This window comes from Borostomias antarcticus (genome assembly GCF_949987555.1).
Source record: "Borostomias antarcticus genome assembly, chromosome: 3".
NCBI classification, from domain to species: domain Eukaryota; kingdom Metazoa; phylum Chordata; class Actinopteri; order Stomiiformes; family Stomiidae; genus Borostomias; species Borostomias antarcticus.
In genome coordinates this window covers 33,993,973-34,009,694 of record NC_140236.1, presented here as the reverse complement: position 1 = coordinate 34,009,694, position 15,722 = coordinate 33,993,973, and the positions used below count along the sequence as shown (strand labels likewise).

The 15,722-nt window shown below is 49.2% G+C and overlaps 1 protein-coding gene across 1 annotated transcript in view; it reads left to right on the top strand.

The window, feature by feature from the left end:
* Positions 1–15,722, top strand: part of LOC311307352 (ephrin-A2-like) — a gene marked incomplete at its 3' end in the record, with an annotated part of 131,343 nt that overhangs the window by 98,046 nt on the left and 17,575 nt on the right. Inside the window, exon 2 of the mRNA XM_084436147.1 lies at positions 14,453–14,745. Coding sequence (XP_084292273.1) covers positions 14,453–14,745 — 293 coding nt within the window. The remainder of the gene's footprint in view (positions 1–14,452; positions 14,746–15,722) is intronic.

The window sequence follows — 15,722 nt, the reverse complement described above, 5'->3', positions numbered from 1 at the left end:
AATCATTGCCGAGCGTCGGGGGCCTCGGCCGTGAGCTTGTTACCCGTTTGCTTTCCCAAACTGCTGGTTGATGTGGGAACGCCGGCATCTTCCGCCTCAAGGACGACGTCCTGAGAAGGTGTTGTTGATGGCAGCTGTTTGGTCGTGTGTGTGTCTGTCAGGGGGGAGGTCAACAAGCAAACATTCTACTGTTACGTTCTATATCCTTTAAGCTCGGTCCATTTCTGTGTAATGTTTTAGGCCGTTCTACGAGCCTGTTTGGAGTTGTGCTTGTCTCTTTAGGACTAAAGAGCTCTGGGCAGTATTTTACACCTGTTTCTCTCAGGTTGTCACTGATGAAATTCAGCGAACGTGTCAACAATAACAAGTCACTTTTGTGTGCGTGTGTGTGTGTGTGTGTGTGTGTGTGTGTGTGTGTGTGTGTGTGTGTGTGTGTGTGTGTGAGTGTGTTAAGCCCCCGGCACAGTATACTTGCTGTGAAAAGCGTGTATAATTTCCGAGGAACTGCACAGCCAACCACAGCTGACGCTCCAAAGGAATAGAATAGAATATTCTAGAATAGAATAGAATAGAATAGATTAGAAAGTTTATTTGCATTGTGTGACAGGTACAGGCGTTGGCGTGCACAGACATTTTGGGGGGCAGGTGCTCAGTGAAAAATCTGGGCCCCTTGCGCGGCGAGATGTTGACGGGGGTGGGGGATGAGACTTGGTTGAGATTACTACATAATACTAAATATTCATCTTAAGTATACTGATAGCTTCACATGCTGTACCAACAACAAATTCCACCGACATCGGTCGTGTGGTGGTCATCATTACGTTAAATCCATTAATTGATTATGACTAGCGTCTAGCTTGTTAAGCAGGTGGGCAGTCGGCTAATTTAGGCTCAGCTGTTTACCGCTGTGTGAAACAATACACTCGTTTGGTTTATGTGTTACCTGGCTGGCTAGCTGTCATCACTCGGGCACTCTGGATGGGGAAAGGGCAGGAGAGGAGATGTGTGTGCAGTGCTGCTGCAGCGCGCCTCCGTTTGTGTCCGCTTTTCGCGTTTACCGTTGACAAAGGAAGAGAGGGAGGGGAGGGGCACGTGTGTGTGTGTGTGTGTGGGGGGGGGCTGGCAAAATGACGACGCCTTTTGGGGCATTATTATTACACGCTTTTAATCGAGAATTGATCGATGTCACCATGGGCCACATACAGTAGGCCTACACTGTAAAAAAATAATAAAAGTAACTTTCAAAAGGGCACTTGCCTTGTCCAGAGGGCAAAGGGCAGGTGCTCTAGCACCACCTCGTGTCTACTGTATCTGTGACCGTCCCTGAGTACGGGTACCGGGACATTGGAATTCTTGTAATTGCTTGTCATTACATTATCTTATCAATGCTAATACGTTCCTCATTCCAGTCCGAGGTGCTCAGCTAGACATTTAAAAACTGGAAATTGACTTTACTATCCATCGTCCAGCAGTCTTATCAGTATCATCCTCATTTTCTTTTCCCATCCGATCATGGATGACTATGTCTGTGTTCTTGATGTAGGCAGTACAATCAGAATCAAGTATACCACAGGCTTTAGAGAGAGAGAGAGAGAGAGAGAGAGAGAGAGAGAGAGTGAAAGAGAGAGTGAAAGAGAGAGTGAAAGAGGGCAAGTCATGTCATTAGAGCATTGTGTTGCCTCTGGGTATGAAATGCGCTATACAAATAAAGCTTTGATTGATTGATTGATGTCGACCTAGTCTATATATTATTTTAGTATAAAGGTAGGGGCAATACGGTTGCACGGACGAGTTGGTGAAATACTTATGTTGCGATGAACAACGATGCAGCTTTGAAGACTCAAACCCCACTATAGCTCTGCTGGGAGTGAACCGAGGAAACGACCCCTTTGCTCTTCTGAGAAAAGGCTATCAAATCCCTGAATAATGGAAGGGAGGCCGCAACATCGAGCCGAAGGAGCCGGGCCTGCATGTCGAGTCAGGGACGTGCGGGCAGCGGGCTTCGGGGCTCTTAGCGTCACACAATCCCTCAGCGCTCGACGGCAGGACCAGATAACTGTATTACGCTGCACTTTGCTAATGGTGTTAGAAAAGACAAAGAGGGCAAGGCTGAGGGGAGGGGCCATTATACACTTAACTCTGGGAGTGCACAGCATCATGATCATCGTTTAGCGTTGGGTGCTTCTTCACTCGCTCTCCCCCTCCTCCGATCTTCCAGAGACGCTAACTTGATGTAGACAAATAGGCCGACACAAGCAAGTTTGTTTCCATCACCCTCTCATTTATCAAGATGTTGGGTAAAGTGTGAGTGAGTGAGTGAGTGAGTGAGTGAGTGAGTGAGTGAGTGAGTGAGTGAGTGAGTGAGTGAGTGAGTGTGTGTGTGCGCGAGAGAGAGTGAGTGAGTGAGTGTGGGGTGAGTGTGTGTGTGTGTGTGTGTGTGTTTGTGTGTGTGTGTGTGTGTGTGTGTGAGTGAGAGAGAGAGTGAGTGATTTATCGTGTGTGTGTGTGTGTGTGTGTGTGTGTGTGAGTGTGTGTGTGTGTGTGTGTGTGTGTGTGTGTGTGTGTGAGTGAGTGAGTGAGTGTGTGTGTGTGTGTGTGTGTGTGTGTGTGTCCATCCTCATCAGACCATATTCCATTCATTTTCTTTCTTTTTGTTTCCTTTTACTTTTTTCTCTTTTTTTGTTTTTGATGTTTTCTCCCGATCCAGGTGTGCTCCTCCCCCGCCATGCGCGCACCGTGGTGCCTCAGCGAGAATGAGAGGCAGGCGTCCTGCAGATCTCAGAAGCCCCCTAGAGGCAGTCTCCCATGTTTACATTCTCCTCTACCGCTGGTATAATCCACTTAATCTGGTAAACTTCCATGAAATCCTCCACTCGGCCAAACATGGAAGTGAGAGCGCGTACAGGGTAGATTTGTCCGAGGTTAATTCGCGTTTCACCCCCTCTACCGCGTAGTATTTTTTCAGCGTTTCTTAAGTCACGCATACGAATGTTTTCAGAACGCTGGTCATGTTTTGACAAATTAAAAAGGAACTGAATCTCCACGAGCATATGAGTAAGCGCAGTTCTTCTGTCAGTCAGGATTTTGACATGCTCAAATTGAAACACATAACTGAAACTCCAAACTAATTGTATAGATTAGAGTACACTGCCCCCTCGGAGCTAAATTCAATTTGGACATCCTTTTAAGTACATTTTGAAAAATTGGTTGACATTGACAGATTACAATATAGCATGTTTTTAGTTGAGATCTCTTTTTTAAGACTCACATTTTCCACCACTTTAGATGTGAAGTCATTCCCGTGTAAGATGGGCCTAGCCAAGGATGAATGACGTCAAAATCTGCTTGGCTGTCTCTCTCTCTCCCTCTTCACGGGCTCAAATCCTCATAAATCATAACAATACTCAACTCAGCCAAATCTGTCTCCAGGACAGGAACCAGCAGCTGTGATATTTCGTCTCTCCTTAGAAGTTCGTGACAGGTACCTGATGTCTGCTCTGGACAGATGACACAATGTGACTTCATTACTCGGTGATGTCTACGAGTTACCTTGTACATCTGCATTGGAAAAGTGAACACATCTCTTTAGGCTCATGCACTTTATAGTCTGCATGCTCATATGTTTCGACCTGTAGCTTCACAATACCAGTTCCCAGTGTTCTGTTAACTTACAGTACCTGGTGTGTCCACTGTCAATACTATACCAATCATGCTAAATACCATTCGACTCAGTTGCGTTGTATTTGTGTCTGGCTGTGTCCCTTATACATCCCTAGCTGGCTATGCTAGTAGCTCTATTAGTTCATTACTGGTGCAGCACAGTTGAAATACTACTCTAGGCTAAAACTCATGAAGTGAAATAATTTGAAACCCCACTCTCTTAATCCACCAACTCAACAATATCAAGTGACTGGGCCGGCTTGTAAAAAGGTCCCTGTTCTTTTATCCCCGCTGTCATGTTAAAACCAAAACAGAACGAGAAACCAAGAGCAAACACACTGTATGAGCAGGTGTTATTGAGAGGAGAGCAGGAAGTTAATGCTAGGGTTAGGTGAACATGCCTAAGCGTGGTTGCTAGGTACAGGACCGCCATGAAGACTTCTAAGGTCAAAATAATGAACACCGATGTGAAACTGTAGTTATTTCTGATTTAGTTTCAATTATTTACACGGTTACATCAGACGCTCCGATATTTCCCGGAGCTTCTCTGCGGCTGTATGTCTCTCCCCGGCCTCACGAGTAAACAGCTGCTGACCTCGCCCCATCAGAAGCTGCGTAGCTGTCGCCCCCCGTCGAAAACGGAGGGGGGGGCTCGGAGATCACAGCGGTGGGAAGTCCCCCCCCCCCCCCCCCCCCCCCCCGCCAGGCCACACGAAGCCAGTGGACTGAACAGCTGAGGAGAATTAGCCAGAGGGTAATTTATCACGCCCTGCCAATACCCCTAGGCTGTGATGGGCCCCGCGTCCGCGGGAGATGTGCCGGCGTTGGGGAGGGCGCCAGCGTTCTCCCGGGGTATCGACGGGGCCCGGGCGCTGCTGCGGGGCCCTGCGGCCCTGAAAGGCAATGGATCGCATTTCTCCATTTAAACGATACTTAGCCCTAAATCACCTGTGTTTGGCCCACAGTGATGTCAGATGGCAGGTCGGGGGAAGTGTGTTTGTGCGTGTGTGTGTGTGTGTGTGTGTGTGTGTGTGTTTGTGTGCGTGGGTGAGAGAGAGTGAGGGCTTGTGCCCAAACTCCCTCCCTTCCTCTCAAGGTGTGTGTGTGTGTGTGTGTGTGTGTGTGTGTGTGTGTGTGTGTGTGTGTGTGTGTGTGTGTGCTCAAGCATCCCCAATTAATCTTCAGCTAACCTCACCCCCGCAGGCTACTCGGGAGTTTCGATTTTGCAAACTGTCCCAGATGTGCTTCAGTGTGTCTCTCTGTGTGTGTACTGTATGTGTGTCTCTCTCTGTGTGTGTACTGTATGTGTGTCTCTCTGTGTGTGTGTACTGTATGTGTCTCTCTGTGTGTACTGTATGTGTGTCTCTCTGTGTGTGTACTGTATGTGTGTCTCTCTGTGTGTACTGTATGTGTGTCTCTCTGTGTGTGTACTGTATGTGTGTCTCTCTGTGTGTGTGTACTGTATGTGTGTCTCTCTGTGTGTACTGTATGTGTGTCTCTGTGTGTACTGTATGTGTGTCTCTCTGTGTGTGTACTGTATGTGTGTCTCTGTGTGTGTACTGTATGTGTGTCTCTCTGTGTGTACAGTATGTGTGTCTCTCTGTGTGTGTACTGTATGTGTGTCTCTCTGTGTGTACTGTATGTGTGTCTCTCTGTGTGTGTGTACTGTATGTGTGTCTCTCTGTGTGTACAGTATGTGTGTCTCTCTGTGTGTGTGTACTGTATGTGTGTCTCTCTGTGTGTGTACTGTATGTGTGTCTCTCTGTGTGTGTGTGTACTGTGTGTGTCTCTCTCTGTGTGTACTGTATGTGTGTCTCTCTCTGTGTGTGTACTGTATGTGTGTCTCTGTGTGTACAGTATGTGTGTCTCTCTGTGTGTGTACTGTATGTGTGTCTCTCTCTCTGTGTGTACTGTATGTGTGTCTCTCTGTGTGTGTACTGTATGTGTGTCTCTGTGTGTACAGTATGTGTGTCTCTCTGTGTGTGTACTGTATGTGTGTCTCTCTGTGTGTACTGTATGTGTGTCTCTCTGTGTGTGTACTGTATGTGGGTCTCTGTGTGTACTGTATGTGTGTCTCTCTGTGTGTGTACTGTATGTGTGTCTCTGTGTGTGTGTGTGTGTGTGTGTGTGTGTGCACTGTATGTGTGTCTCTCTGTGTGTACTGTATGTGTGTCTCTCTGTGTGTACTGTATGTGTGTCTCTCTGTGTGTGTGTACTGTATGTGTGTCTCTCTGTGTGTGTACTGTATGTGTGTCTCTCTGTGTGTACTGTATGTGTGTCTCTCTGTGTGTACTGTATGTGTGTCTCTCTGTGTGTACAGTATGTGTGTCTCTCTGTGTGTACTGTATGTGTGTCTCTGTGTGTACTGTATGTGTGTCTCTCTGTGTGTGTACTGTATGTGTGTCTCTCTGTGTGTACTGTATGTGTGTCTCTCTGTGTGTGTGCTGTATGTGTGTCTCTCTGTGTGTGTACTGTATGTGTGTCTCTGTGTGTGTGTGTGTACTGTATGTGTGTCTCTCTGTGTGTGTGTGTACTGTATGTGTGCTGTTGATGGGATGGGGGATGGTTACGGTACTTAGGAATCGCACAGGTACGTTCAAATTCAGCGAACGTTTGCAAACTACTCTTTTTTTTCCCGTTAGATTTGTGTTCGCCGGTCTGCGGTGCACAGAATGTTCACTGGGCTGGGGGGGATGAGAACTGTATGATTGAATGAAGGAATTGAATACCGGACGCCCTTTCACTCCCCAATGTTCAAACACAATCTAGAAGAAAAAAGTTGTGAGAGGGGTGGTGGGATGCGGGGTGTGGTGGGGAAGATAAGTTCTTTCTCATCACATCAGGTGTAATTATTCCTCCCTTGTCTGGGAAACGAAATTGCTTTCCGCGGCAGATGCCGGCAGGTACACAGGAGTGCATTTAGCCATCATCTTATTTAGACTTAAGAGTCATGGCGTTGACAATAGTCACCCCAGAGCGCACCAGGGGAGCCATGCGGGGTTAGGAGGGGGATTCGAGGAGTTCTCTACCCTAAAAACACCCCTGTGACAATATCTCCCAGTCGATCAAGCAGTCTCATACTTTGTTTGTGATCGTTCTAACAGCGGGTGACACAGGCGCCATGTGTACGGCGTTTGGTTGTCGGAACTGGATGAAGCACATAATCAGCAAAGATTTGATGTCGGTTCGATACTGACATGCATCCATTTAGAAAGCTATTTTTCTGAGAGATAAAGCCATCCTCCATTCACCCCAAACACTCCAAACTAGAGAAGTCTGCCACTGTGAATTGACTGTTGTGGTTGTTGTGGTTGTTGTTGTGGTTGTTGTTGTTGTTGTTGTTGTTGTTGTTGTTGTTGTTCATATGTCTCGTGTAGTACACCCCTACCCTATGTTATTACTGAATTGAGATGTAACTGAGTCGGAACTGTTTTAGATAAGACAGAGACATAGGAAAGCAATTACTAGACAAAGCCAAAAGCCAGTGAGTAGAGTGTTTTCTCCTGGGAATAAGGACCCGATGTGACCGGGTGTCTCATGGTGAACTCAGGCCCAATCAAGGCACGGCTCTGGGTAGATAATTATAGCCCACATACACACATGCTGTGTTGTATTTCCCCAACACACGCACACACACACACACACTCGCGCGCACACAGCCCACATACACACATGCTGTGTTGTATTTCCCCAACTCACGCACACACACACACACTCGCGCACACACAAACGCACACACACACACACACACGCACAGTGTTTTTCTCACAAACCCCATTGTCTTCCTAGCTATAATTCAACAGGAGAGTTAGAGAGGGAGGCATAAAGTGTAGTTAAGCGAAGGCCACACTATCGTTCATCACCCCGAGCTGGCGGACCCATCCCCTGGAGGCTTCAACCCCTGTTTGTTTGTTGTGTTTTGCCGCGGTGCTTTTTCTCGGCGTTGGCCGAACATCAACTGGAGGTTAAGTTTGTGTAAACGCCGTGATAGGAAAATTGCTCACCCCGAGTTGAAATAACAAGAGAAATTACAGGGATGCAGAGAGGCGGGGGGATGGGAGGGGCTGTCTGTGCGTCTGCCTGACACAAAGAACAATAAACACGTTCCACATGGACAGAGGTGCGCTCCAGATGAGGAGGCCGGTGGACCCGCGCGTGGAAATGGCTTCCAGACAAGAGGCCTCGCGCGGAGCACAAAGAGCCATTCTCACCGACCCCAGCAACACCCCCCCCCCCGCCCTCCCCCCCTGCTACCCCTCTGTCCTGTCTCTTAATCCTCCCACCTCCACCTCCACCTCCTCGAATTATAAACATTACATTATAAACTCAGAGAATTCCCTGAATTCACGGGTTGTGTGCAAACCTCCTCACTGACAGCGTGTGCTACAAACCGTGGAGTTAAGTGTGAAGACGAGAGGCGTCGACCTATAAGGCCTCAACTGCCGGCTGGAAAAGACGTGAATCCAAAGCAATCACATGACGTGCGGCTGAAAAATGGGGTTTGAAGTCTCTGAAAGGGTTGTGTCAAGTTATTAAGTCAGTTTGTTTACATTGAGTCAACTCACACGGGTCATTGGTTAATTGCAGAGTAAATTCCCATGTTTGCGTTGGCTGGGTGTCAACAATTGAGGGGTGGCAGAGGTTAGAAAAGGCACATTTTCCCCCGTCTGGGACACTGTCAACTGTCAGACGGCCGTATCCCAACGTTTGCCAGAATCCACAAGATGTTAACAAACCGGGTCTGGGTTTTTGTGTTGTTCCTGCGATTCCTGAGAGAATGTTCCAGAGATGGAGGGGTAATAGAAGTTAGTGGCGGGGTAGCGGGCGTGGCGTGGCGTGGGCGGTGTGAAGTGTGGCTCTGCTGGGGGGCCACCGCGGGGCAGCGGCAGAAGAGGGGTCGTTGTTCCCTGAGTGGCCCTGTACCTTCTGTTCCCTCCACCTGCACCGTGTTGATTAATTCAGCCTGGCCCCCGGTTTGTCTTATAAAGTATGTTTCACAGACCAGCTAACAGCTGGGGCTGTCTTTCGGAGGGTAGAGCAGGTGGCACAGGGAGCACATTTGTTTTGCCAGTAAGGTGGGCAGAACGGCCCCCTGGGAGAGAGGTATTGTAGAGGGGGATTCTGGGAGAAACAAAGGGCTGCTCTGTGCCTGTAGTCCCTCTCATAGCGGTTGGAAAGTTGATCAAGCTATAAAATGATTGGTCATGTTCTCTACGGCATGGGGATATTTGAAGGTTGAAGGAACAGTTCTCAGGTCAGTTTCACATAGGGCTGCACGATCATGACAAAAGATAATAATTGCGATTATTTGCTTCAAAATGGTTATTGCGATTAATAATTGCGATTAATATTTCAAAGTAATAGCTTTAGCTCTGCACAGTTTGCATATGACCTGCTGGGCTTGAGCGACATCATCTTTTTCAGCGGGAACGCATGTGATTGGTCAGACAGCATAAGCGCCTGCGATTCGTCCGTGTAGTCCTAGCACGCTCAATTCAAAGCAAAATTACGAATCACATTAATTGCGGCCTGTTGCGATTAGTTAATCGCGGAGGTCATAATCGCGATTTCGATTAATTCACGATTAATTGTGCCGCCCTAGATTCACATAATACTGTCCAGAATGTCGGAGCTCATTTGTTCGGTTGAATTATATCCTCAGCCCTGACAAATTCGGCGTGATTAATTGTAACAGCCTAGTACACTGACTGACCGGTTAATTATTTTTTTTGCTAAATTCTCTGCGCTGCTCCAGAGTGTTCAGCTGCTCTGTTCGTCAGATGTGCTTGTTTGGTTTTTTGACGTTGGTTATTTTGCAGATGCTTCCTGTGAATGGTCTTCAAAAGCGCCAGTGAAGCAGACCAACATTTAGCCGTGAGGTCACAGAGAGAGCAGAGCTAAACCACATTGCCAGGCCTGCTCCAGTCTGACGAGACAGTAAATCAGAAAAGTGGTTGGAAAAAAACCCTCTCCTGGTCCATTTCAGAGTTCGTCTCTAAATCTCTATGTTATAAACACTTTATAATGCACATGTAAACATTTTGGCCTGATTAATTAATGTCCCAGGAGGATTTGTTGGTGGTCAAACGGTCTGCGAAATTCCCTGGGAGCTTTCAAAGCCCTAGATCCCTGGTCTCTGTAGTTTGAAAGCTAAATTGATCAATCACCACCATGTGTTTCTGGTCTCGCAGGAACGGGCTGCTTTAGAAAATGGCCGTGCTTTGTCTGCGCCGGGCGGATTCAGGGCTGGGAGAAAACGCTCGGTGTCTGGGCGGGGGGGGTCCGTGGACTCAGGCACGCAAAACGTAGCTTCCCTAAAGTCTCTGTAATGATGAGACGCCTCCAACAAGAGAAAAAAAACACAAAGGTAAAATTCGCTCAATGCAACCCTGTGCTTCCAGCAATTAGAATGGGCCGGTGGAATGGCTACAGCTGTCATAACCAGAACGTCAGGGTGGAAGTAGTCCTATCCCCATTGACAACCGGTTGTACCCCCCCCCCCTCAAAGTGTTTACAGTGGACAGATTGATATTTCATTTGCAGCTTGTAATGTCGGGGGTGTGGCGCGGTCGGCAGGTTCAGCAGACTCACCCGTCACGAACATGTAGGCGACAGTCAGGGGGCGGGGCCAGACTAGTGACAGTGATTACAAGACCTGGAATCGCTCGCATATATTATTGTCTGCACACACAGACACACACACACACGCACACACGCTCACACACACTCAGTCCTGGCAGCCTCTCGCTGTTTTGATCTGCTCATTATGCCCCTGGCTAACCTACCAAGGTCTTTTCCAACAACTCGTTCCAGAACCCCGCGGAAGAGCCGCTGCTTGGCCACATCAGAACCGTCTCTCCGTCTCCTCCCCGCTCCTAATGACCGGCTCCAGGGACAGGAGAGGAGAGCCAGAACCAGAACCAGAACGCTACTTTATTGATTTATCGAGACATAACGCAACAATTTGAATCCGGGAAAAGCGAGTCGGGCTGGCCGCACTCTGCGAGAGTATGCAGAGACGACAGGCCGTATCCATAAGGGCCTCTTACACATGTTTTATGGAAAGAGAATTACATCGAGACCACAGGTTACTGCAGCAGGCTTTAGTGGATTATTACATTTCCAGCGTAGTTATCTGGCCTTCGCCTCCCTCTTGCAGACCAGGGGGAGTCATATAGAAACGCAAGCCATGCACTTTTCACTCGAGGCAAAAAAAAAGAGGAAGTTGTTAAACGGGCATTAGGAGGCGGAGGCAGGCGCGCCCCCCCCCCCCCCCCCGCCCCCCCCCCTCCTGGGTGCTGATCTACCAAGCAGGGGCGCGGCACCGCTGACACACGAGCGCGTCCGTGGCGGGAGACGTCCCTGTGGAGGGGGGATGAAGGACTGAGACGTGTGGGCAGAGAGACTCACGTCTTATTTAGATCCCTGCTTTCTCCGTGGCAGGAGCCGGGCAGAGGAGGATGGATGATTGAAAGGGAGGAGGAGGAGAGGAGGGGAAAGGTCTGGGCGGAGAGGAGAGGAGGAGGAGAGGAGAGGTCTGGGCAGAGAGGAGAGGAGGAGGAGAGGAGAGGTCTGGGCGGAGAGGAGAGGAGGAGGGGAGAGGCCAGGGCAGAGAGGAGAGGAGGAGAGGGGGAGGAGAGGTCTGGGCAGAGAGGAGAGGAGGAGGAGAGGAGGGGAGAGGAGAGGTCTGGGCAGTGAGGAGAGGAGGAGGAGAGGAGAGGAGAGTTCTGGGCAGAGAGGAGAGGAGGGGGAGAGGAGGGGAGAGGCCTGGGCAGAGAGGAGAGGAGGGGGAGAGGAGGGGAGAGGCCTGGGCAGAGAGGAGAGGAGGAGGAGAGCAGGGGAGAGGTCTGGGCAGAGAGGAGAGGAGGAGGAGAGGAGGGGAGAGGCCTGGGCAGAGAGGAGAGGAGGAGAGCGGGCTGAAGAAGGGAGAGATGTGGAGGGGAGAGAGTGCAGGAGGAAGGACTGCTTTGCTGAAGGAGGGTCAGGGTCTGGAGATGGACTAGGAGATGGGGAGCACCCGGCGCACACAGGAGACCGGAGGAGAGAGAGAGAGGGATTGATCTCTGGTCTACGGCGATAAGGGACGGGGGTGGGGGGGAGGGCGGTCGGGGGGTCTGGAAAAGATCCTCCTGCGGCAGCTGGACCCGTGGCTCCGCCCCCTCTGTCACTAATCCCACCCCCAACCCCCGAGATTAGCTGTCATCTGACGCCAGGCCTGCCTGCAATCTCCAACCCCCCCCCCCACCCACACACACACACACACGCACACACATCACTGTAACCCCATACCCCACCCCCCCACCCCCTCCGCTACTCAAGGCTAAGCCCTGGTGAGCCAGAGCTGGAGCTGGATCTGGAGTCAGTGTGTGATGGTTTATCTCAACAAGATGCCAGAAACGGGTCTCTCTCTCTCTCTCCCCCCTCCCCCACCAGAGTCTTGTGGGGGATTAGCAGCCTCTCTGAGGGTCCTCGCTCATGGCCAGGCCTGATAAGGAGGGCCGAGAGAGGCTGCCGGGGTCCTGGGAGGCCGGGGCGGAGGTGACTCACGGTGGAAGGAAATTCTCGTTGACTTAATTCAGGGTCGCTGACGTCTGGGTCAATGTGTCAAGCGTGGCTGCGCGTGTGTACTTGTTTGACTTCAAGGTGCGTTTGTTGTGATCTACCTGGGGTCAATATTTTCAATTCACCGTATTGATTTGCGCTGCGATGGCATGTCAGCGGTGGAGATAGAACACTTCTTCAGGGATCTCACCGACCTGGTCATGGCTCATTACAATTACCTGTAGGGAGATGAAACGGGTTCCACTGAGAGAGAGAGAGAATGTGTGTGTCTGTGTGTGTGTGTGAGTGAGAGTGTGAGCATGCGTGTTTGTGTGTGTGTGTTTGTGGGTGGGTGTGTGGGAGCACACGTGTGTGTGTGTGTGTGTGTGTGTGTGTGTGTGTGTGTGTGTGTGTGTGTGTGTGTGTGTGTGTGCGTGCGTGCGTGCGTGCGTGCGTGCGTGCGTGCGTGCGTGCGTGCGTGCGTGCGTGCGTGCGTGCGTGCGTGCGTGCGTGCGTGTGTGTGAGACAGAGAGAGAGAGAACCCAAACAGCTCGCAAAATACAAGCGATTTGTGTTATTCAGAAAGTCACGTTTATCGGTCACATACTACATCATACAAGTCTAGAGGGCAATGACATGTTTTTTCCGTTAGCTCCTAGATTGTGCACACACACTAAGCAATGTAGAGAGGTAGTAAAAAGAAAAGATCAAAAGAGTAGCAGAGCAATATATCACTAAAACAAGACACAGAATAAAAGAGAGTAGCAGCAATATAGCTAAATACAGGATACAAATTATATACATACATGTCCATGTAAGGAATGGGGATGTGTTGGGGGGGGGGGGGGTAGGTGGGGCTGTGCAGTTAAGTCAGTAGTCAAGTGTAAATATGGGTCTGGTGGAAGTATAGGTATAAATATTTATCTATAGGGATAAAGACAGAATGGGATTGGTCCAAAGGATATTCCAAAGAATGAAGACCAATCATTGCCGGGCTGTGATCTGAGCCTGCAGGCGTTCGGTGTGACCCCTTGAGTGAGGATTTTAAAAGCCGAGCGTTGGCTCTGGTAAACTCTCCGGTAGCAGAACTCTTGGGGATTTGGCGCGCTGGGCCAGATCTGTGCTCAATCCGTCTCGAATTTGCCCCCCGACCGGCAAACTCATTTGGCCAGAGCTGGGAGGAAGTCTGGGCCTGTGGAAGCGCTTAATAAAGCGTCTCTCGCTCTGCGACCTCCTGTCAGTCCCCTGTCTGTCCTGCTCTCGTCTCCCTACGCCTCACTTACACCGAGGCCCTCGGCCAGCATACAGCAGCCATCATTTCACTATTCGGGATCTTTGGTTGTTACTAGGGTTGCAAATTTAAAGGAATTTCATTCATCAATCACTGTTAACCTTAATAAACAGTCGATTAATTGATAAGAACGTCCCACGCTGGACTGCGCTTTGCTCGCTTCATTTTTGTGTCTTCTTCCGCTGTATCGTTGACATTTCCCGGCATCCCAATTAGCCTTCATGACATGGCGTATCATGATTACATTCATGCAACTCCCGTTGATAACGTTGATAACAAATCTTACTCAAGTACATTCTTATCGGCAATTAATTGATAGTCGATTAACTGTTAACATCCCTAGTTGTTACTGTACTGTGGTGAGGTGCTGTTAAGATTGTGGTGTACGGTAATTTGTCGACCCAACGTGCCAGATGGTTCACTTCACATAGCCATTTGGTAACTCTCCATTGGAAACTGATTGGAAAACTACCGTGCAGGTGATGGATGAACCATCTGTCTATCACCGTCTATCACGCGCTATCGCTAACTTCAACCGCTCCTCGCTATGAAACACGCCTAGCGTAGCTGTTTGTATTTCAAATTCCTCCAAACCAACGCTGATTGGCGAGATCGTTTTCTGAGCTGGCTCAAGTGGATCTCTATGGAGAGTATCCAGACTGATTTGCGAGAGGGACAGAATGTGAGGTCTCACGAAGCTCGGAACGCGCTATCAGTATACAGCAGGTAAAACCTGTGATGTCATCTGGTCAAGTTTACTCACTTCCTGCTTGAGACACAGCTTTGAGTTTGTGTCAGCTGTAAATTTCTGCCGCTAAAAGCGTGTGGGAAGTGACATGTTCAGACAATTCTAGGCCTCCTCTAATATCTGTTTACCGATTTATTTCACTCATTTATTTCTCCCAAGTAAAGTCACAATATCGAATGTGATGAGAGGTTTGTGTGGCGTGTCGCCGGCAGGTTTCTCCACGGGGAGTACACAGTGGAGGTGGCCATCAACGACTACCTGGACATCTACTGCCCGCACTACGAAGACCCCCTCCCACAGGAGCGCATGGAGCGCTACATCCTCTTCATGGTCAACTACGACGGCTACACCACCTGCGACCACCGCATGAAGGGCTTCAAGCGCTGGGAGTGCAACCGGCCCCAGAGCCCCAACGGGCCCCTCAAGTTCTCCGAGAAGTTCCAGCTCTTCACCCCGTTCTCGCTGGGCTTCGAGTTCCGTCCAGGCCATGAATACTACTACATCTGTGAGTTGCTTTTACACACATGTGTACACAAATGCATGGACACACATCTCTCGCACAATTACACATTACACACACACATGAACACACACACACACTCTTACACAATCATACACACACAAACTCTCGCACAATCGTACAGATTCACACCAACACATACAGTACACACACACACACACGCACACACACACACACAAACAAACAAATCTCAAGACCACTGAGAGATAAATGCGTTCGCAAAAATTTTTAAAAAAAAATAATATTACCACCAAATACACAAATATTACTACCAAATACACATGACTACCAAATACACATGTGGATACTGCTACCAAATGTGTCTCCATATACTGTAGTTGTATAATATGATTGGCTTTTGATGCTCCTCATATGGGTCACATGGCCTAGAGACAGGGAGTTAATTGGCTGGGGCTGAGTTCCTTTAAGGATCACCCGTTGACCTTGGCCACGTTGAAGCAACCTCGTTGTGACATCCTCTTGATCACCCCCTTCATTCCTTGCATCCAGAGTGAGCTGGAGGTGAAATATGTACAACGATATTCCTTCTTAGCACCCACTGACCTAATTAAAAAGATATGAGTGTGATCTTCAAGAGATCTTCCAGCGCTCTCCACCGTGATGGATTTCAGGAAGTACCAGTGGTCTTTCGCTGTTTATGGCCTTTGAAGAAGCGCTTTAATCCCCTTTGGTGGGAAGTTGGGGAGTAGAACCACAATAGTGTTTAATTGATGGGCTTTGGCTTTGTGGTGTCATTGGTCATGCCTGACTCTCTCCTCGTGCCAGGACTACCTACCAGGAAGCTGTTCGCACCACATCAGAGGGCTGGGCCCATGCTGAGGACCAGTGTCTGTTTACTATCCTGCTTTGTAGCGGTGACAGACGGAGGCGTAGTGTGTAAAACAGACATCCGCTTCTGTTAGTGTTAGTCTACAGCTACAGTGCAACTATAGTGACCTGTC